The 24,173-nt window shown below is 40.3% G+C and overlaps 1 protein-coding gene across 1 annotated transcript in view; it reads right to left on the bottom strand.

Annotated features, from left to right (window-relative positions):
* UMAD1 (UBAP1-MVB12-associated (UMA) domain containing 1) overlaps positions 1-24,173 on the bottom strand; it is a 141,712-nt gene that overhangs the window by 22,331 nt on the left and 95,208 nt on the right. The window contains exon 3 of the mRNA XM_080936420.1: positions 13,350-13,411. Within this exon, the coding sequence (XP_080792546.1) occupies positions 13,350-13,411 (62 nt within the window). The remainder of the gene's footprint in view (positions 1-13,349; positions 13,412-24,173) is intronic.

Genomic DNA, 24,173 nt, shown 5'->3' with positions numbered 1-24,173 from the left:
AAAGTTGTAAGAAAAAATATTTTTACATCCAACAAGGAAAGAAGCATAATGATCAACCAAGTGGCAGTTACTCTGGCACCAAGGACAAAACAGTAGGTCAGCATGCTGAAGAAAACAGTCTCTCATAAATGGCACTATGCAAAACCAATATTCAAAAAGAAGAAAGGACACAAAGTTGGTTTGGGAGAAGCATCACTGTATAAAAACACAAATCCACTGAAGGAAATGTTCAAATAACTAAGAAAAAACCCCATCAGTAAGCATTTAATTTATGAAGTAAAAGTTTAGAACAGATAATTTATTTAGATTGAAAAATTAAAGTCTAAGTGTCTACATTAGACAGGTATAACCTTTCATAAATATCAGATTTATGGAATAAAGCAATATATTTTTAAACAAATTTTGGAAATATCTTCTAAGTAAAATGGGTCAAAAAAAAAAAAAAAAAGAAAAAAAGAAAAGAAAAACTGCTTTCTGCAGATGCAAGCATGGTGTCACTCTCCAGATAGCACATTCAAGAGTAACTCTGGCAGATTTGCGGAGGTATGTCAGTAAGACAGGGTTTGCATTGTTGAATATGCAAATATCCGGATTCAATCTTTACCCACACAAACAATTAAATTTTTGTTTTTTTGAATCACAAACTGTTAAGTTTGATTTTCAGAATGCTGTGTGAATTTCTATTACACATTCCCTGAGACACAAAGGGAAGGACTGATATTTACAGGGTACTTCCCATATGGCTGCATATTTAAAAGTAGATGCGAAGGAGAGATTTCTCTTCATAAGCAATAATACTTTCGTAGGTTATGGACTTACTAGTTTTCTTCGGGACAGCATCATATGTATCTCCCTCCTCCACCAGCAGATGATGGCCACTCTACAGTCCTAGATACAAGGGAAATCATCTTTGGAGATGGGCCTCTGGGAATTAAGAAGAGGTGAGGCCATGAGGTGGGTCCCTAATGGTGAGATTAACGGCTTCTTAAGAGAAGGTACAGTGCTCTCTGCTCCATGAAGGTGCAGCACAAAGTAGCAACTGACAAGAAGTCTCACAAGAATGGAGATGACAGAAATCTTGATCTGGGAGTGATCAGCCTCAACAGCTGAGAAAAAAAAAATGCTGCTTAAGTTATCTAATCTTAGATATTTCCTTACCATAGCACAACTGATTAAATCCTTGTCTGATGATATGAGAAGACTTGGAAACACAAAAAGCCCGGAAAGAGAATAAACTGGTGAAGGTGACGGAACGGTACCAGGTTATCTGGGGTTGAGAGGGATACAGTGTTGGACTCCACAGACTATTCGTGTGCCCTCCTTGGGACCAGCATTAAAAGTGCGCTGGATTAGTAAGTCACTGTGAGCAGACTGTGTGCTCTGCTGTCTTCCCTGCGAGCATCTCAGAGAAGAGCTGAAGAAGACAGTCACTGTGCTCTAGGTGCTGTAGAACAATACTTTTAAGCATATGCAGAGCTGAATTTTGCTCCGTAAATATGCATGCCTTCCATAACACAAAAGTCTTAAGTTTCAAAAGATTTGTTTTCTATCTGGCCACCTCAGTGTATTTATTTAAATGTGCCAGAGTGCAATAATTACCAAGGCACAGGTATGTCTCTCATGCCTGTAATCTTCTTGACACCATCCCTATTTCAACTAAAGCTATTTACCTTTTTCTTCCTGGCTACCTGTCCCTCTATTCCATGCTGGGGATGGACTGCAGACCACCTTGGACATCAGGCGATAACTCTCCCACTCCGCTATACCCATGGCCCTTCCTAGCCATCTGAGAGTGTGTCCTTTGTCTCCCATCTCTGAAAGGACTCTTGCCAACACTAAAAAATGCTAGCGTCCCAGTACCCCCATATGTGTAATCCCAGGTCTTTCCACTCCTAGACAGAGAAGACTCTGGTTTTAATTTTGGGAATATTTCTAAACACATCTCCTTTCCTGTGGTCTGTCACTGTGTTGCTCATCTGATGATCTGGGGCCTGTTCAATTTCACAGCATGGCTCTGGGCATTAGCACTGTCTATCAAAACCATGCAACAGCTTCACAGTGACAGCTGAATTAATATGCATTTTCTACCTACCTTTCAGGGCCTTCTGCTATGTGGCTCCAAGCTGATACTCTACTCGTATCTCTTACAACCTCCTTTACAAGGTAACTACAACTCTATCTAAAACCACTGGTCATGTCTGACCTCGGCTGTGTATTGGCATCACACATTTACTCACGTGAAAATACCGACAAGTTATTACTGAATTTTTCTCTTCCTTCAGGTGCTTACCTATGTTAGCTGCTATTAGAAGGGAAACTCTCAAAGAATTAAGAACAAAAAAGAACTTTTCAATATTCTTGATTAATGGGATCACTACCTTCAGCACACTCCTCCGACCCTTTGGACCACACTTGTTACACTCTACAAAGAAAGTTCCTTCTTATCACCAGCAGCTTATTCTATAGGAAGTTAAGATTCTGCCCTTCTACTCATCGCTGACTATGTCTTATAGCTGGTACTACAGAACCCTGGTAGTCATCAGTGGGGAAAACACCGGCAATCCTGACGGCGGGAGACTAGGGCAGGCTATCACTACAGAGAGCCAAGATAGCTAGGGCGACAGAGGGAGACACAAAGAAACAGCACATGAACAAATGATTAAATGAAATAAAAAGTAATGTCTGCAGAAGGCCATCAGTAAATATCAGTATAATCTGTCTGTCCCCTGTTCCTTAGGACACTGGGACACCAACGAGTATAAGATCTTCTAGTCTCTTCACATTTTCTCGTTTTTATTCCCTTTGTTGAAAATAGATTCTTTTCTCACACAACATATCCTGATAACAGTTTGTTTGCCCTCCCTCTACTTCTCCCAGTCCCTCTGGACCCGCTCCTGTCCTGTTTCTCATTAAGAACAGGCTTCTAAGAAACAACAACCACACGTGACGAAATAAAATATAATTAGATGAAGCAAACACTTTCATACTGAAGTTGGATACAGCGTCCCACAGAAGGAAGAGTCCTAAAGCAGGCATAAGGGTCCGGGACTCACTAGCAGCTGGGAGTCCTATAAACCTTCTAAGCTGATAGTTATATCATATACACAGAAGAAGACCTAGTGTGACCCACGTAGGCCCCGTGATTGCTGCGTCAGTCTCTGTGAGCCCCCATGAGCCCTTCTTACTGACTCAGAGTGTCTGTTCTCTGGTGTCCTCCACCCCCTTTGGCTATTAGACTCCACCTTCTCTTCTGTAAGACTCCCTGAGCTCTGAGGGGAGGGATTTGATGGAGAAATCCAATTTATACTCTATCTGAGTAAGACCTGGCTGTGGGTCTCTGCATCTGTTCCCAAGTGCTGCCAAAGAAAGCCTCTCTGATGAGGACTGGAAAGGCACTGATCTATGCGTCTAGCAGAAGACCATTAGCAATCACTTCACTGGTTTTTGTTTTTTAAGACCACCCAGTATTGTTGGTTTTACCTTAGGTCTCTGACCATCTAGTTTCTAGTTCTTGGCTACCCAAGCAGTGTTCAGTATGGGATCTTTCTCGCGGAGTGGGCCTTCAGTCAGATAGACAATGGTTTGCTTTATGACTCTGGGCTTAAGAAACAAAAATCAATAAAGTGATTGCTAATGATCTTCTGCTATACTCATAGATCACTGCCTTATCCAGTCCTCATCATAGGGGTGTCTCTCTTCATAGATGTACATTACAATGCGGCGATTAAAGTCCCTATAAAAATGTGTCACTGGGCTATGTGCAGGATGAAAGGGTGAATGCTAATCTCTTCCTTACTCTCTAGTGAGTTAAGGGATGTGAGAGAACATGTTTAATTTAATTAAGAGACGTTAAGGAAACGGGGTTTCAAGCAGGGAAAAGTTAAAGAAGAAAAACCTGCTTCACAAAATTCAATCTGTGAAAAAAATCAGCTGAATGTCAAGATTAAAAGAGAAAAAAAATCAATAAAACCTTTAAAACTAGAACCATGTTAAAGGCCTTTTAGGCTGACGGCAAAATACAAAGCCAGTGCTTTGAGAATGTGAAAATCTTTCTCCAGTAACCGCAAAAGCAATTCCTCAATATTCAGGAACCAGCACGGCCCCAAAAGATGCTCAGTATAAATTGCTTACTACAGAGACAGAGACAGTCAGGATTCAAAAGGCCAGCATTTTCAACAGGACTCTCACCAAGGCTGTAATTAGTCATTCAGGCAAAACTGCACACACATCGAATTGCATACATAATTGACTAATTGTATCTTCAAAAATAAAGGGTAAAGGGTTAATTGTATCCACATCTGGCCATAAAGAAAGAGATTGTCCTTTGAAAATATGACACTATACTTAGAAAAAATTCACATTAAACAATCATCCCCATTACGACTAATAATTATAATACTAACACATGCTTACAAATTAATACCTTTCCCTGTGATTCTGAAAACACTTCATAAACATTAGTCTTACAATGCTCCTGTGAGGTGTGAAAGGTGAGGTCAATGAGGAAGCACAGCAAGGTTAGGTAATTGTCTAAAAGGCACAGTGGGATCTTCCAGCCCTGCTTTCAACACAGGCTGCAGAATTCAGAAATGCCCAGATGCAGAGTGAGGTCACATAAGCAGCAGAAACAAGTTTAGAAAATGACACCGAATGTCTTTGTACCATTTCCAACGACTGAAAATGGGCTATAATTTAAGAGATCATGTTGACTTTTTTCATGCATAAAATTTTTGAAAAATACTCTCTCTCTCTCTCTCTCTGTGTGTGTGTGTGTGTGTGTGTGTGTTTTAGGTGGTTGTGAGGTGCGTGCTGGTATGCATGGTAGAAACTGAGGTTGGGTCCCCTGAAGGAGAAGCAAACACTTGAGCTGCTGAGCCACTCTCCACTCCATGCTCCCTTTTACTCAGATGTACACTGAGGGACTAGAGCTAAGAACCAACAATTCATTGCTCTTTAATTGGATTTAATAGTCAAATAATTTAGCTATTTTTTAGAAGAACAGAAAATTAGAAGTTATATCACCACCACCACCACCATCTTCACAAGCACGTAGAAGAATAAGTTCTGTTAGAGAACGATACTTGGAATGGTCTGATCCAGGAGGAACGGCAGGAGGGTGAGCTGGACCTCATCACTGAAGGGTTTTATAAAGTAGAGCTAATGCTACCTTAATGTAGCTAGACACACAGGGAATTTCTGGTCAGCAGTATATAATTTACATCATCAAGAATTCCTTAAACAACAAAATAATACAATCATACTACATACACATTAGCAATTCAGTGTAACTTCAGTGTCAAGACACACATTTAACAACCAAATACACACTGTAAGATTTATTATTATTATTATTATTATCACCATCATCATTACTTATTTGGTACTGAAGGTTAAATCTAAGGCATCATGTGTGTTCAGAAGGCTCTTTACCACTAAGCTGTATATAGTGCTGGACTTCTCCTTGTACAATTAAAAACATCCTCATAGCCACATCAGGAACTGTTTGATGATTACACATCAGAAATAATTATAGATCCTCTGCTTTGAGTCAGGGTAGTCCTTCTGTCTAATAAGGCTACACTAATAGAAGACACGAGGAGAAGCAGACTTTCTGGCCCACTCAGAATATGCGTGGAAGTAGCTCTATTGTGTTTCCCTCTACTAAGATTCTGGGGCAATGTCCATCCTACTAGAGCTAACCCTGGTTCAAAAGTCCATACAAGGAAAGCAGAAACAGAACCTGCTCAAGATAAAAATTAGGAACATGAAGGTCCTGTGTTCCAAAGTTGGCTCAAAAATAACTGTACATGCACACAAGAGACAAAAAGAAAATCAAAGCGAGGGGGGGAGTGTCAGTTACCCCTCTGGAGCATCCCCCCCTTATTTGGGAGCACACTCTTTCACTGGCTATGCTGGCTGGTCTATATGCTCAAGGATTTGCCTGCCTTTGTCCCCATCCAACACTAGCGTTATGGGCAGGCACTAAGACACCCAGATGTTTACAGTGTGCTAGTGATCTGAACTCTGGTCCCTATGTGCTTATGTGCTGAGCATTTCCCCTATTGACATTCATTCACTTTTAAAGAACAATGAGCTACATTTTTCCAGTCACATGATTTGTAATTACAGAGAATCTTGTTCTCTGCTTTCTATAAGACATGATCCAAGACGATGATTAAAATTTACTTGCTGAATAAATACATTAAAAAAATTAAAATCAAAGAAAAGCCATCTGTTCCCTAAACCTGGATAGAGTTGGTTGCTGTGTCTAGCCAAGGACTAGAAGGCCAGTGTGGAAGTGGTTGCTGTTTTTCAATCAACAACAATCTAAAATGAACATTAGAAAAGACCCATCTATTAAATAATTTACCATTATCCTTGCATTGCTGTGAAAATTGCTAGATGTTCTAAGCTCCTTATAATGCTAGGACTAGAAATCTCCAGAGGAAGAGCACTCGTGAGAAAGCGCTGGAGTGTGTACTGCTCCCAAGAGACTCAAATTCACTTCCCAGCAGCCATATCAGGGTCTTCTACCCACCTGCAGACTCCAGCTCTGAGGGCATCTGATGCCTCTCCTCAGGCACTGGCATGTGAGTAAACAGGTTCCGTGGGTGATGGGGATGCAGGGAGAATTCAGGAAGGTGACAGGAGGGCGGGGACAAGGGAGGGTAGTGGGAGTGAGCACAAGACAAGCATGGATGAAATACCATGAAAGCCACTGTTTGGTAGAATGCATTTATAGTGAGAAAGCTACCGTTTAGTTTGCGGTCAGTCAGTTTACATGTATTACATGTATGACAGCACCACATGTTCTCTTCAGATCTATGGACAAAGGTAGTATGAACCTAACTCGAGTGAGTGAAGTGGTTCTTGCTTATTCTCTTAGCACACAGCCAAGATAAAGACAGTAAGTTTAGTGCCAGCCTGGACTACAGTGTCAGACATTGTGTCAAAAATAAAACCAACACACACACACACACACACACACACACACACACACACACACACACACACACACACACAAACCCATTTGCTTTTGATTTTGTGATACTTTATTTTTATGGGTTTTGTGTGTATGTCTTTCTTAAGGTATTTTATTTAATATTTTGGTTTCTTTATTTGGTTTTCGAGTTTGGTTTTCAAAAAGGGAGAGGAAGAAAGGGATTAGAAGCGGGTGGGTGGGGAAGTTGGGGGATGGGAGATCTAGGAAGAGACTGGGGAGGGGAAACTATAATCAAAATACATTGCAAGAATTTTTTTTCCCAAAAAAGGATTCAATAAAATATTAAGAAATACTTTTAAACATGAAAAGAACTTAAATAGCACAAAGATATTAATATAAGCATCCTAAACTGTCAGGTAACAAATGCAATGTATATTGTCCTCTTACTCTAATTTTCTTGCCAAATTGTTGCTGTCCTAAATTCTCCAGGTCTTCCTTAGCTACTGAAACCACTGTTATCACGCTCAGTTAAGCAAGTCTCCTATGCTGTCTGGTCTAGAGTAAGAGACCAGGCTTCGCTGTATGATCAGCGTGCAGTCACTTCACAGTTCCACTTTAACATTTCACATCTGTATGGCTGGGCCAGGAGACTGGTACAGACTCTGACACAATGATTCATTCAGCCCCTTTGGCAGTGATCACAGCGTTATGCAGTCGGTGGGTATACTAGATTATCTCCTGAATCGTTTTAAACTCATAAAATAACTGCATCTTAGGAACATTCTACTGATATATGAATTACACTAAATTTTAGAACTAAATATTTTAAAAATGGAAACAATAAATTATCTGAACTGATTTAAATTGTTTTATGGCTACTGGTGACCCATTTGTGGACTGTTCCCTTAATTGTAGAGAAGACTCTTGACAGGTTTCTGGCCTCCCTGGCTGAAACTGGCCGTTATGAGAGGCAAATGAAAGTTGCTGGATCAGACTTTGAAAATCTCACTGGACAGCCTTGTCTCTCAAAGCGTTTGCCCAGACTTCCTCCTGCTACAGTGGAGATGCACCTTGTAAAGCGTATGGGTGACACTTTAAAGGTGGTGATGGAGGGGTCAGAAAGGTCTAAGACATTAATGGCATCAAGGAACCATCATACTACTAGGCAACTGCACAATTTGGGACATTTTTAGAGAAAGATATGCAACACCCCCGCCCTCGGTTTAAGTCACCAGTTCAGGGCTGTCTACTACTTGTGCAGATAAATGGATTTCCTATGCAGTTATGTGTGTGAATATCTAAGGTACTACCACACTCCTTCAAAGGTAGCCTAGCTTTCTCAAAACCATTTCTCCTATACTTTCTATAAAGTTGTATATTATGTTAATATTATCAATTCTTTGAAGATTGGGGGTTGAGAGCTTCTGTTAAAATGCATGAGTAGATTTACAAGAGTTACACTTTAAACTGTGTATAGCATTGTGAATCAGGCGCCTTTGCTAACAGGATAGGCTTTGGGGGAATGGAGCTCAAGGATGCAATTTTTTTTGTGTGTAGGAAGATTATGTTTCCACTTTATTCCTAAAAAGAGACACAACAGTGGCAGCCTTAATAGGGGTGGGAACCAAAGAGAGAACCAAGGAGGGGAGAGAGGGGAGAGAAGAGCTAGAGTATTGAGGTGAGGGGTGGGAGGGATGGGGCAAGGACAGGAGTAAAGAGGACACTGTACAGGTACTGGGGTGTGGGGGGGAGGTGGAGTACCAACGGCAAGGTCATCTGAATACATGGTCACCCTCCATGGAGGACACTTCATTTTCCCAAACCCAAATACTAAACATTCAACTATGAGTATATTAAGTGTCAAGCTGAAACCTTAAAGCATTTTCATATTCTCAGTTGTGACAAAACAAACTGTCGTGGGAAACAAGATCAGTTTAGAAAGAGCAGATTCGCTTGAAGCTTCGCCAAGGAGACAGTGAGCTGTTCTATTAAGACCAAAACGTTTCTCAAACCTTATGGTTTGTGAGGCTGGACTAGATACTAGAACTCAAAAATGATGATTTCAATCACATCCTCCCTTCCAAACACTTCCAAGGGTCTCTGACAACATGCTGTGATGTGTGTGTGTGTGTGTGTGTGTGTGTGTGCACCCTGAAGCTGAAGTAGGGAGCAGGATTCACTGCAAGGGTGGAGAACGTCTCAGGGAAAGCCTTGCAGGAGAAGTGATGCCTACACGGGAGCTCCAAGGATGGACAGCAGGTTTGTAATGCCCAAGGAAGATGATGGATAGCGGTTGTAATGCCTAAGGAGGATGTGCATTCCGCCAGACAAACTACACAGACAGCTTGGGAGAGGAGCTTCTTCACTTTGTTCTTTTTGGAGGAGCCACGTTTGACCACAAGCCTCACTGTTCATAAGAAATACATGTATTTAAGGAGTCACTCTTAAAGTTTTGAATATGTGATTATATTATTAGGAATTCCACACCACCTGCGTCAGTATTTATATGTAAGCATTTCTGTTCTAAAATAAAAAGAAACCAAGGAAAGAGCTATGATCTGACTCTTCTTATCTTTCCAACTATGTGTGCAAGTCAGAATACATCCTTCAAGCACACAGAGTCTCTAAGAATGTTCCCTGCGTGGAACAGAATAAGCAAACAGCAGAGAACAGGCTGGCCACACAGGACTCAGGATTCTTCTGAGTTAAGAGTTGCAAGATCAAATAAAGGCAACTTTCTGAGTTTGTTTGAATGGGGCAAATGCATATGAAAAAGTACCTGTTGTCGGTTTGGTGGCACACACCTTTAACTCTAGTACTTGACAGGCAGAGGCAAGAGGATCACTGTAAATTAAGGACAGCCTGTTCTAAAAGGCAATTTACAGATGAGCCATGTTTACTTAGTGAGATGCTGTTAAAAAAAAAATGTGCCTGCCGAAATTCAAATTAAATGGGCCCGTATTATTTTAAGTAACAATCATAATTTATAAGGTAGTATACTCTAGTAAAAGTAGCAGTTGAATGAAAGATCAATTCAATTAGTGGCAAGGTGTCTTCGTTTAGGGAATGCTATTAGCCGCACATGAGACTTACAACACATAATATAAAAAATAGGCTTAATTAGCTAGTAAGCTATGAAAAGTTTCTCCACATTGGCAGGATCTCATTTTTAAATACTGCTTCCTGTTAAAATACTAAGAAGTCACTCTCGAATAAAAAAATGGAATATTAACATCTTGAAGATGTATTAAGTGGTTTTCAGGTTATGAGTACTACAACATCAAAGTTGTCTGTTGAATTTCTAAAAGACAAGTCATTCAACTAAAATATAGAGGCATAAACCATTTTCTACACATATGGTATTTGAAACAAATCTTTCTAAAAGGGAGCATACATTTATGACCAATGACAATAACTTATAACAGGTACAAGAAAATCTTTGTGTCCATAGGGGTCTTGTTAACACGTCTTCTGTTGATAGCCATAAGAAAGAGGGTGCTGAGAAACTCTGGAAGCCAGGAAGGAGGAGAGGCCTAACTATTGCAGTCCAGTGTGGTTACTTTCTCTTCACGTCTTCCTTTCTTCATGAAGGTGCCCAGAAGAACGAGGAGTACCTTACAGACTGCTGGAGAGTGCTCTGCTGGGATGCAGGTCTCCAGCTCACATGCACAGCAGCCACGGGAAAGGAGCGCTTGCTCATCAAATTTAAACCCAGCCCTCTCCTTTCATGCTAATTGTATGGTTCCTTTGTGGGACAAACAAAAGACTGCCCAAGATAAAAGGCTTTCTCAAGAAAACCACCAGTCTTGAAGTTTTGGGGAACAGATCAGCTTGTTACTCCTTTTAGGGGAAGTATGTGACTAATTCAAGTATTACATTCACCTTCACAGAACTTTATAAATTTCATTATTAAGAATGTCTATCTAATTGTTTCTCTCTACTTAATACAACGTGACTTCTGTTAATTTGAGTGCTCTACAGCCATTCAGTTAATGATGAAAACTTCAGAAGTTAAACGATTTAAAATAACTATACACTAATTTTATCTCATTCCACAGAGAAAATAGATGTCCTGAGTCCTGCTTTGCCGACGATCTCTTTAAAGCCTCACTGTTGGTTGCTGACATGAGTAATAACACGTCTGAGAGAATAACTGACGGAGGATATCCGTACCGTCTAACTGTGGTCATTACAGCATAAGGAGCTATGGAAACCTGAAGCAGGTCTCTGGAAACTTGAATTCACTTTGGATTATGCCATCGTCAACACCCCGATAGGAACAAAGCATAAGCGTCCTCAGGAGAGGAGGTGGAAAGTGGAAAACTGTAAGGATAATTCACCCATTTGGCTTGGGAACAATGAAGTGACCTTTGTGCCTTCTTTACCTCCAGTCACCTAAGTCAGGGCTGGCACTGCCAAAGAACAGCTGCTTCATGCTGTGGGTCTCGACAAGAGCGAAGAGAAATTGGTCTCTCACCAGACCTTAAAACACCCAGATTACTTAATAGTTTTGTTTCTACATAGCAGTATAGAACATACAGCAATGTTCTCATTGTTTTAAAGAAGAGACATAAAGAATTATATTTTAGATGTTTAAGGTAAAGATAAATAAATTTGGCTGTTTTGTGATGAACCATAGACAGCCTTTCTTATGATTTAACTATGTGGTTTCCTCTGTTGCACCTTTGCTTCTTTTGTGCTCTCTGATTGCAAACACTGGCTGTTCCATTGCTCAGAAAGTACTTCTGATTCATCTGAGTACATACACTGGCTCTAAGGTAGTAATGGAAAATCTAGAACACAACCCAGCAATGAGCCAGGTCAATTCCCTGGTGACTGCCACCTTCGAATGCTCCTTGGAAGTCTCCGTACTGATGAGCAAAGTTAACAGCAACAACAAACTCAAGCTTTACAGTGTGGTCCAGGACATCCTGGAATATGCTGGAATACGCCCACACCCACATGTTCCATTTGACATGTCGAAACTGAGTTCTTAAGGTAATAGCATTAAGAGATGTGGCTTTAGGGAGATAATTAGGTCATGAGGATGGAACCTTCATAAGGTGGATTGTTTCCTTTGATAAAGGGTGAGGGACAAAGCTCCATGTCATGACATAAGAAGGCACCACTGCCTTCTATGAGCTAAAAGAGCAGACTCTTATAAGACAGCAAGGTTGCTAGCACCTTGATCTTGGGCTTTCCAGCTCTAGAACTTTAAATAATGTCCTGTGTTCTGTAAGCCAGTATACAGTACAGTACTCTGTGACAGTAGCCTGATAAAGACACTAAACAATTACAATGTAAGAATTCATGGTGGTTGTTTCCTAAGCTTTCAATGCACCAAGCTTTATTCTGATCACAGGGTGTTCACGGTCAACACTTAGCATTCACTTTACGACGGAAGTGAAATAAAACTGAGGAGATCAAAGTGCTCTGGCGTAAAAGGCAGACAGTCTTCTTGTCTTACATCCATTTCCTTCATCATTATCTCCCCAGTTCTTTGTACTGTGTCTTAGGCATAGTCACCGTGCAGTAAATATTTGTGGAATGAATGAATGAAAGAAGAAATGCAGGTAAGTGAAAAAAATAAAATGATTTTTCTTCCTATTCATCAATTTAAGTTTTCCCTTGATTATAAAACATTTGCTTAGTGAAAATTATTAAAAATTCCTAAAAGTAAAGACAACGTTCTACATATATTTCATTAATTAATTAATTGTAATTAACGTGGTCATTTGGCAATCTTCTTGAGCACACACTCTGAAGCAGACAGGACAGACCCTGACCCCTGACCCCTGACCTCACTGATGCACTTGCTCTTGTGTTGCAGGGAGATGTGGGAATGAGTCACTGAGCAGAAAGCTGCAAAATCCTGTCTATCTCTTCCACCTAAGTATTAAGCCAATACTTAACACTCCCCTAAGATAATTACTTCAGTGATTAAACACTGATAATACACTGTGCAGAGAGAATCCTAACATACTAACATTCCTTCCAGAAGAAAACAGATTTTTTTAATGAAAAAAGAAGACATAAATTGCTTTTTCTCCAGAATAGTCAAGAAATGTTGTCTGATGCTGAAATAAATAATAAGACAATAGAATTCTGAAAATTCACTCAAAAATAGTCAAACCATTCTAACTCAAGAACTCCATTCCTCTTAATTTCCCTTCCTGCCATTTCCTTCCATCCTCTCTCTGTCTCTCCATTCCTCTCTTGTTCGTTTCCTCTTTTCAGTTTCTTGCACTAGAAAAGGCATGAGAGCTGGGAAGCCACTCCCAGGACCGCTCCTCACTGGCTCTCACAGACCACCTGCTTCTTGGTGTTACTGTTGATCAGCTGGAGACTCTGAAATCATAGTGACCTCGGTTTTACTCCCAAAGGATTCCTATTGCATTTTCCTTACCTCCAAAGACTGGCTGCCTTCTGCTTCGGAAGTTTTACATCTCATTTCATTTGCTGTATCCCCTATGAGACAGAAGGAGAACATTTCTGTTATAAGGACAATTATCTTGGGTTTGTTTGCAGTATTTTTTGGTACTGCATGCTTCATGCGATGGAAGCAACCAACATTTGTTACAAAGTAAAAAATTAAGTTTGTAGAGTAAGAAAACATATTTTCACATGGATGTCATGAATCATTTCATAAACACATACTAAAATGTATTGTACTTTACACAGGTTTACATTGGAAACATAAAATCAATTTGTATTGCATATATTGAGCCATATTTTAATTAATGAAGAAAGCTATGACTCAAAAACAGGGAAACTATTTTAAAGTGCAAATTTCTTTATGACATGAGTAATTATCCTCCAAAACTGTTTTCATATAGTTTAATCTTTATGGCTTTTTTTGTCCCTGTAGATTAAAGTAGATATATATAGTTCTGTGGACTGGTAAACCAAACAGAAGACAATCTTCACAGTAGGAAAGAACACGAACAAACACATCAATAGCCTTCAGTTAGTACTACGATTTCTAAGTCTGGTGCCTCAGTAGATTCTATTACTAGATTAATTTGGAGCTGGCTGACTTAAAGGATAGAGAATAGATCCGCAGTTGAGCAAGTATAATCATAATCAGTTATTAGTGGCCCATTTTAATGTGTTAATTACTAATAGTTGGTGATTGGCACATGGTCAGTACGTACCCAATTAGCCTACTTCTCTGATGCATAATCAGAAGTTAATTTAGTAATTTGTAAATTGTTCTTCCCATAAAATTAGGTCAATTTAAGGATGTACACAACAGAGAAATCATGACGCTTATGAAGGATGGTCTGGCTGAAATCAAAGGTAAAGAGTTGGCTGATGCTAAGGATGTATGCACAGCTCAGAGACAGAAAGCACGGAGAGCTTTACGCAGGGACACATTTTCTTATAAAACACCAAAATCTAGTTCACCAATGATGACAGTTAAGGAAAAGGCGCTTGAAAGCTATACAGAACTAAAGAAACCTTGTATCTAAAAACCGCAGACAGTTAAAAATTGTGCTGATAGGTACGGTCCCATGGGTTCAGTATAGAATAATCAATATATATTCTAGTCTGTCAGGTATGCTTCCAGCTGTGAACAATATGACCTAGTGACAAAACAGACACCCGATCTTTACTGGTCTAATGAACAGCAAAGTTCTCTCTGTAGTATTTCAACTATAAATCTGTGGCAAAATACTCAAAAGGTAGCTAATAACTATCTGAGCATGTAACATACCTTCCAAAAATTCTGAGATATAAAAGAAAAATTTATAAAGTATTACCTTGATATTTTGTTCTTTGTAATATAATTGTAAGATCATTTTTTTTTAATTTCAAAAAGTTAAGAGTCTTTCTAAAACATCATACTGAAAGAAAACCCTTAAAAATTTGGTCTGTATATTATACCCATACTTTTATTGCTAAGAGAAAAATTAAATCAACCTTGTAATCCAGGATGTCCAAATTTCCAGTTGGCTTTGTAGGTGGCTCTTTACAATGATTGTCAGGATCCACCTCAATAGGTAGGTGGGGAAACTAGAGCATAAGGAGTTCGGTTTGTGGTACAACCACTCTGGAAATCAGTCAGGCAGTTCCTCAGAGAATTAGACATTGTACTACCTGAGGACCCAGATACACCATTCCTGGAATATACCCAAAAGAAACTCCAATATCTAGCAAGAACACATGTTCCACCATGTTCAAAGCAGCCTCATGTATAATAGCCAGAAGCTGGAAAGAACCCACATGTCCTTCAACAGAGGAATGAATAATACAGAAATTGTGGTACATGTACACAATGGAGTACTTAGTCAGCTATTAAAAACAATGACCTCATAAGATGGCTAGGCAAATGGATGGAACTTGAAGCTATCATTCTGAGTGAGGAAACACAGTCACAAAATCATGGTATGTATGCACTTATAAGCGGATACTAGCCCCCAAAGCTCAGAATACCCAAGAAACCATCCACAGAACTCAAAGAGAAGGAAGGCCAGAAGATGGATGCCTCAGTCCTGCTTAGAAGGGAGAACAAAATGCTCATGGGAGAAAATAAAGGGACAAATAGAGGAACAGGGATTGGAGAAAAGATCCTTCAGAGACTGCCTCACCTGGGGATCCATCCCATATGCAGCCACTAAACCCATACACTATTGCTGATGCCAAGTAGTGCTTACTGGCAGGATCCTGATATGGATGCCTCCTCAGAGGCTCTGCCAGAGCCATACTGATACAGAGGATGCTCGCAGCTAACCAAGAAACTGAACACGAGGACCCCAATGAAGGGACCAGAGAAAGGACTGAAAAAGCTGCAAGGGTCTGCAACCCCATGGGAAGAACAAAATGAACAACTAACCAAACCCACCACAGCTCCCAGGGACTAAAACACCAACCAATGAGTTAGCATGGAGTAACCCATGGCTCCAGGTGCATTTGCAGCAGAGGATAGCATTTTCTGACATCAATGGGAGGAGAGGCCTCTGGTCCAGCAAAGGATCGTTTTCCCAGTGTAGGGGAATGCCAAGGTGCTGAGGTGGGAGACGGTGGTTGGAAGAGGGAGCACCTTCATGAAAGAAATGAGAGAGAGAGGGGGATGGGACTGGAGGAAGGGGATAACATCTGAAATGTAAATACAGAGAATATACAATAAAAATTTTTTAAAAAATGAAAAAAAAAGTTTAGTTGGCCTAATTACAGGCATGAGCATGGCAGCACACTGAGCCAGAAATACAAATGCTTTTACCACGTTACCAATGCACATCTAAAACCAACAGAATGTTTAAACTCACCAGGAAAAGAAGATTATTCCTTTCAAGCATCTATTACCTCGTTCACGGCCCTGCTGACACTGTATATAGCTAGAACAACCCAGCACAGAATCTATGTTTCCTTTGGCATTTTCTTGTTTCAAGGGGAGTACACACCATTTTCTGTATCGCTCCCTACTGCCAGAGAAGCTGGAAAGGCTATCTATCAGCCACTGCTCCTGAAAACACACAGCACATCTGCCTGGAAGCAAGGCAGTAGTGCTGTTTGCTCCAGTGCCGCTCAGGGTGATGGTTCAGCCAGGATGGTCACTGGTCACAGGGGAACTGTCATCTGTAAGATCACTTCATCAAATGAAGACAAAATTAAGTGAAATACCACAAAGGAATGGAACAGGTCTCGGTGAAATGCAGCTCTGAATTTTCTCCCAACTGAATAATTTTATCATGGTGAAAATTCTATTATTCTGTATCTCCTTAAGAGACTAAATAACATAAATAAAAACGAATGTGAGAAATGTAAAACAAGTAGCTTTGGCTTTGAAACACCATTTCATACTTTACATAGACTCAACAACTCATGTCTAAGCCGACCATTTGGAAGGAAGAAGAAAATCATGAAGATTTTGGGGATCCCTCTTTTGTAAAGAATGATAAGATCTTCCCCTCCCTCTGCTGGGCAAGAAAGTATAAAGTTCAGGAGGCAGAGGCACTCGGTGATGGAAGGCAGCCACATATGTGTCAGAGAAAGCCCATTTCCAGAGCTGGTCCAGGATGCGATGAGCCAACTGTTCTGAAGGGGAGGTGTGAAATCAGGATTTGGTGCTGGTCCACTCCCCTCTCTCCCATTCTCTCCACTCCTGTTTGTCTCACTAGGTCCACATAGTATGCGTCTTCTTCTCTTCCAATGGTAATGATAACTCCTTCTGATCAAAGTTAGCCTCTGCCCTTTCTTCTGGTCTTTTGAAGCAAACATATAATGTCCTTGGTGGTTTTCCAAAAGTTTGAAAGATCAGAAACTATTTTACTAGAAGCAAAATTCCTCATATATTACAAGCGTGTTAGTTTCTCTGTTTAAAAGTATAGATTTTATTCTCAGTAAATGATAAAGGCTACACATACTAATGACAATAGCGCTCACTGTGATCCCAGAGGACTAATGTGAAATCATTTGGCCAATTTCTGTTGTGAAAGGCCAGATAGTAAACATGCTGGGCTTCGACAGCCATATGGTCTCTGTCACAACTTCATAACTCCACCACTGTAGCCAAAAGCAGCCACAGACATCATGTGAGCTAATGAGTGGCTATGATCCAAGACACTGTTATTTATGAAAACAGCTGGTAGGCTGTGAGTTCACTAATCCCCATTGTAGAGGAATATGTACCCTGTGCATTTTATAGGATTAAAAGAAAAACAAAACAAAACATTTGGGCTCTTCAAGGAGATGAGAAGGGGAGGGTCATTAGAGTATCACCATGATCCTAATTCTATTGGGAGAAGATCGCGGTGGGAGAGGAGAAATGACATAGGAAAGTGAGCACTAGGCTAAGGGAAGGTAGACAGCAGAGACATTTGCAGGCATGGGGAAGGAGACCAAATGTTCCCTTAGCTCATCTTGGGAGGCCAGTATAGTGGGTTGGATGATAGGCGAATGAGGGAACAGGTCTGTACTTCTCCCTCCTTACGCCCTATTACCACTTTGTCCTGGCTATTCTTTTCTCTGTGGATGGGTGAGTATGGGAAGATCTAGTTCTCTTGTTGGTTCCACACTTCCTTTCATTTCTCTTGATTAAAGATAGTCCTAGAGAACATGCTGTTCCACTGAGTCCTCTCCCCAGTAGGGGAAGCCTACCCCAACTCAGCATGCCCTGCAACTGGAAGGAGGTCAGTCTAATGGGACTCACATAATAAGCCCACATCTTCTTGATTTAAACTACATTATTCAACACAAGTTTCTAGGCAACAGGATTTGGCATGTATCATAGTTTTGTCTCAATTGGCCATATTGTTATTATCAGCACATTCTTGAGCTCCTAAGAACTGGGACTGAATTGGTAAATGGGCATAATTACAGTCTGCCTCCATATAAAGAGACCAGAATAGGATGCTACTAGACTAGAAAAGCTCACACTGAGTGAGTGAGTTAGCTCAGCAACACGGAAGTCATGCCTATACTGGAAACCTAGCCAACTACCTAGGGTTATTACAGTTACGAATCTTAGAGAGCTAAAGCCAATCTACTAGATTAGCGCAATCCCTAACTACATAAATATTTGACTTTATACCTAAGGTCAGAGTAGCTCTCACTCCTAATCAAGGAAACTTCTCTTTGAACAGATACAGACAACCCATCAAAATGCAGAGTTCTGCAGTCTAGTCCCAACTAATGCACCTACAACACACCTCCTGCACCTAAGACATGAGGATCCCTGAAGAAGAGGGTTGGGAAGATTTTAAGTGCAATGAGTAGGAAGTCTGCTGTGAAACTGTCTTTCTTAGAAACATAAGCTATACACATGAATTCTAACCAACAAGACCTAAACAAGCATGATACCAACAGACATGCTAACAAGGAAGAAAAAAATCTCATGAGGCTCCAACCCTAGACAAAGAACTACAGGCAGCTAATGAAGAACAGTCTTCCCCAGGCAACAGCATACCAACTGGTTATCTAATACCAAATTAGTACTTTTCAGTTCACACAAGTAACATAATTTAGGAACACACACACACACACACACACACACACACACACACACACACGTGTGCACTCATGTAACAATTGAACAAGAGGTTATGAGTTTGAAAGAGGGGTTGAATTAAATGGTTTGGAGGGAGGAAACAGAAGAGTGAAATGAAGACACACACACACAGACACACATATATATACACACACAACAACATATATATGTATTTATATACATACAGATAGATACATATTTATCACATGCATATATGTATGTATTGTAATCTCAAAAATAAAAGAGGTAGTGGAAAAACTTTCATCTTTTCTTTATTAGAAAGGATTTATTTCTAGAATTCCATACCCAAGAACATAATCTACAAAAACATTGTCCCAAGGACTTCACATAGAAAAAAATGTTTCTATGTTCAGAAGCATGAAGAAAACATGCAGAACATAAGTTCTCAGTTAACTTTTGCTACAGTTTAGTAAATGGGAAATTATGTAATAAACAAATGACAAATATTCTTCCACAGTGCTTTTTTAAAAAAGTAACAGTAATGGAGCAATTTAGTCACTTTATGCAGTAAACAACTTACATCTACCCATTAACACTGTATAAAGCATTTTTTTAAACAATGTTGGCATAACATTGATCATAAAATAAATTTTCCTGACAATTTATGCCTTCCTATTAATTTTTCACAATGCCCTGTTAATTCATTCTGCTGCATTTGGAATACACTAAGCAGTACATTGTTGCATTCTACTGCAAAACTTATTCTAGAGTAGCTGACAATCTGCAGAAGAAAAAAAAAAAAAAAAGACAGCCACCAACTTGAAGACACAGGAGAAAAAAAAGTCCCAGTTTAAACATAAAAACATTTTAGAGTGGAGCCAAGTGTGAGTGTGTGGGTATGTGTGTGTGTGTGTGTGTGTGTGTGTGTGTGTGTGTGTGTTGGGGGAATATAAGGGAGACTAATAAGAACAAAGTTAAGTAGGAAAATGCTGTGGTGAAACCTATTACTTAGTATGCAAATCCACAAAACTAATGCATTAGAAAAAGATGAAAAATAAAAATATCACTGCAACAAATTCTACTAATTAAGAGATTCATTAGAATTAATGAGCACCGCTTTTAAGATGCAAATACCGTCTGGGAGTGTTGGCCTATTAGTCATTCACCAAGTGAAGTAGTGGGAAGAACAGAGAAAGGGCCACACCATTAGCTCCGGTTACATCTTCGGTCATATTCATTATACAAGGCAGTCTGGAAATCTACAGAGAATGGCTTTGAAATCTGTCACAGTTCCACCCAAACTGTCTACTACTTCAAGACCTTATGTAAGTTACTTAAGCTCTTTTAAGCTCTTTCAACCTTACTTTCTTCTTCTGAAACATGGGTATGATGAACTGTGGCTGTTCCAAGGATCAAAGGAAAGACAACGACAAACACTACCTGCAGCCAGGGCAACAGTTGGAAGTGTAGGTGTCACTGCTGTCCTACCCATGTCAAGTACCTGCTGCCTTACCTTCAATCCAGTCAATGAGCTGAATGTCAGTGTTCCCTCAAGATCCAAATGTTAACAGGTACCCACAATGTGATCGGAGTAGGAGGCAATGCCCACTCAGTTATAAGGGAGAAGTGCTCATAAATGGGATTACACTATTGCAAGGGGCTTGTGGTGGTGAGAACTTGCTTGGCCAAGGGAGTAGCCCTATTAGGAGGTATGGCCTTGTTGGAGTAGGTGTGGGCTTGTTGGAGGAAGTGTGTCACTGTGGGGATAGGCTTAGAGAGCTTCCTCCTAGATGCCTGAGGATGACAGCCCTCTCCTGGCTGCCTTCAGATCGAGATGCGGAACTCTTAGCTCCTTCGACATACAGCACCATGTCTATCTGCATGCTGCCATATTTCCTGCCATGACGATAATGGACTGAACCTCTAAACTGTAAGCCAGCCTCAAGGAAATGTTTGCCTTTATAAGAGCTGCCTTGGTCATGGTGTCTTTTTATAGCAATGGAAAACCTAACTAAAACAGGACTAAAGAGGTTACTGTTCTCTCCTTCCACCAAGAGAGGATGTTCTTATATGGTCTGCATAGTACAATGCAACTCCTCAGCGGATAGCAAATCTGTCAATAATTTGACTTTACACTTATCAGTCTCTAGAACTGAGGACTAAGATTATTCTTATTTATAGACTACCCAGTTCATGGTATTTTGTTATAACATGTTGAACAGGAAGAGACAGTGAAAGTGAGGTCATGCATGCTCTAGGAGCAATATGAGGCAGGCTTCCTTAGATTCATTCGACAGAGGCAGTGACCTATTAGAACCCAAAGCTGCTAAAGATGTCATCTGGTTCTATAACATACGCATCATTATGTCTTAAAAATTAGGTTAAGATATCCAATCTAGCTGAATATACATCCACAACTCTTACAGTTAAGTTTAGTTTTCTCATCTTTTCTAACTTTGTCAGTCTATCTGAATTTTCTGTCATAATGAAGAAAAACAGGAACATAGAGCCAAGCAACCCTAACTTCTCCGTACACGGCATGCCCACAACTCTGGTCACATTGTGTTGCAAACATTATAACCTAAAGAAATCATGAATAGGAGAAGGTAAGCATTGGCAGATGGAATGCAGTTAGCAAACAAATGTAAGAAGCATATAAATTATAAAGACAAATCAAAACAACACCAAAGAACATATTAAGTTATTATTAGAATACCAAAATTGTTAGACCATATCAGCAATGGACAGTATACGGTTGGGATACAGACATCATTCTGGTGACAAAGTTAATGTCCAACAAACATCTGCTGAATTGTCTATAAGCAAAAGGAACAAGAACGGATTCTAAGACTGCTCAAGCTGTTGAAAAAGATAAATAACATGTCCTTAGCCCTCCTGAATCTGAAAGGAAACGCCTGAACTGGGATGGAGAAAGAGGTGAAGAATGAAATGGCAAGAAAGGGTGGCAGTACTTACTGGAGAGAAACGTAAAATAACAACCCATGCAATTCAGCTCACAGCATGGGCGTGGGGGGGGGGGGTCAGCAGAACTAACCTCTGCTGGCTCAGGGTCAGAAAACCCAAGGCAGGAGGAAAGACTGCTGCAGAGGAGATCCGGGTGAGGGAAGGAGACTCTGGAGCAAGCTGCCTCCAGTCATGCATCTCTTCCTCCCAGTGCGAGTGGAATTCTGGGAATCCCACCTGGGAGGCCACATGTTACTGAAGATTTTAGGATTGCCTCTGGAGATTATCAGTCTCATTAATAAAAGGAATTAAGAATGGACTCAAAAGAAAGCCTCAGGACAATTGTATTGTAGTTTCAAAGAAATTTTCTAGGACAGACAAGCTGTAAAGCTAAGCAGGCTGGAGGCTTGGAGGCTGGAGGTGGAGAAGGGAGAAAGCCCCTCACTCCCTTATAAGGCAGAGGGAAGGACACACCCAGGGAACCTCGCAGTGACAGAACAGAAGGCAAGCATTCTGGGAAGGAAAGTACATTCTCTCATTAGAGGCAGCTATTCCTCCCATCATTTAGCATGGTACTACTGAGCAAATTCGTGTTCCTGAGCAGTAGCTCCTCAATCACCCCAGCTAGAATGTTGGGTCTTCACCTAGGACACAGACACAATTCTCTTGAGAAGGATACAGTTTTCCCTCAAGGGGCCTTTAATGCAGAAAACCAGTCTGGGAAGAAGGAAGCCATTCCTCAGTGAGACCTGTTATCAAACCTCTGGGTAGGAGAACAGAAAGTTTAGCACTACCACACCCTCAAACCCCAGGATCCCTATTCCCTCCACAGCATATGTAAGGAAGTGCCCCTGGCAAACACGTGGATTTATGGACATACTCAGCAAGGCTGAGTGTTGTTAGCAGAAAACCAGAAAGGGAAAGGGAACCTAGAAGCAAAGGAAAATAACCTGCACCAGCCTCCAATGCTGAAAACCACTTTGGGAAGTACAATTATCCTATTTGCCAGTAAGGAGGCTGTAGCTGGAGAACAGGGGAGGGGCAGGTATGAGGGGAGAAACCCCTAAGGAGAGCTAACTCTTGCTCAGGAATCTGTCCCAGCACTGAAGACATTTTGATTTAATTCTGAAGGACACAGAGACTAGCAGACTTCTTCCACCCGCAGAGGTGACTACAAACACAGTAAGGAAGGTACCGGGACTATATTCATGCCTGAAAGAAAGAAATACTAACCAATGGCATCTTCTTATTTTACTAGATTTCATTAAGAATTTAAAACATTTTAAGACTTTAAAAATGTTTTGTTCTATTTTACTTGATTAAACTTTTGTGAGTGTTATTTTTATGTATTTTATGATATTTTCCTTATTAATTTTCAAACCACTTATTATCACCCCTATTTATAATTTACTCCTTTTTCCTTTCTTTATTCCCTCTTCTTCTTATTTCTCAATAATTAATACCCTTAATTTAAAGAAATAAAATCCAAGACAAAAACATTTCAAACTACATTTAACCTAATAGTATCCCAGCTCATTATTACCAACGCTTTTCCAGGGTTGTTGCATTTTATTACTGGTCTTGTCAACAGACTGTTTTTGTCCTTCATATCTGCTTCATCCTTCTAACTACCAGGAGGGATCATAAGCCAAAGTACACACTGTACACCAACGTAGAAATAAATAAAGACTAAGAAAAGGAAATATGTATCTCAACAGAGAAATCAAAAAGGCTAAAAGGATAAAGTCATGTCTCTATAATACCTCCAAAGGTTCACAAAGAAAATGCCAATAGAAACAACAGTAGTATACTTCCAGTCAGGATCAAGTCAGGTCCTGTTCCTTTGGTGTTAAATGAACACCTTACATGCCATGCAGTAGACCAAGTCCCATGTGAACTAGAACGACAGACCATTCCTCCTTGACAGAATTCATATTCCCTAGAACACTTCACCAAGCAAGTGAAAGGCCACACAAAGCAGCTGTAGAACAGCTCTCACATACGAGGGACTGTGGAATGGGTGCTGAGCTGCAACATTCACATGCTTCCTCATTAGAGCTCTTCCCTCTCTGGGTCTTTAAATTTTAAGTTCATAGCAGAGCTAATCACACTGGTGGCACTGTCCTCAGAATCCAGATATTAATCAGAACCACTACACTTAGTGGAATTCAGACATAACTATGAGTGTATTGGATCACAAAAGTTCTAAGAGTATTTCTTGAAAGTACATCAGCATTAGGCTGCAGAGATGGCTCCGTGGTTAGTAGCACCTGCTGCTCTTAAAGAGGACCAGAGCTCAATTCCCATCACCTACAC

This window comes from Micromys minutus, assembly GCF_963924665.1.
Source record: "Micromys minutus genome assembly, chromosome: 23".
Classification (NCBI taxonomy): domain Eukaryota; kingdom Metazoa; phylum Chordata; class Mammalia; order Rodentia; family Muridae; genus Micromys; species Micromys minutus.
The sequence above is the reverse complement of the archived record's forward strand: the minus strand, read 5'-3'. Positions and strand labels throughout refer to the sequence as shown.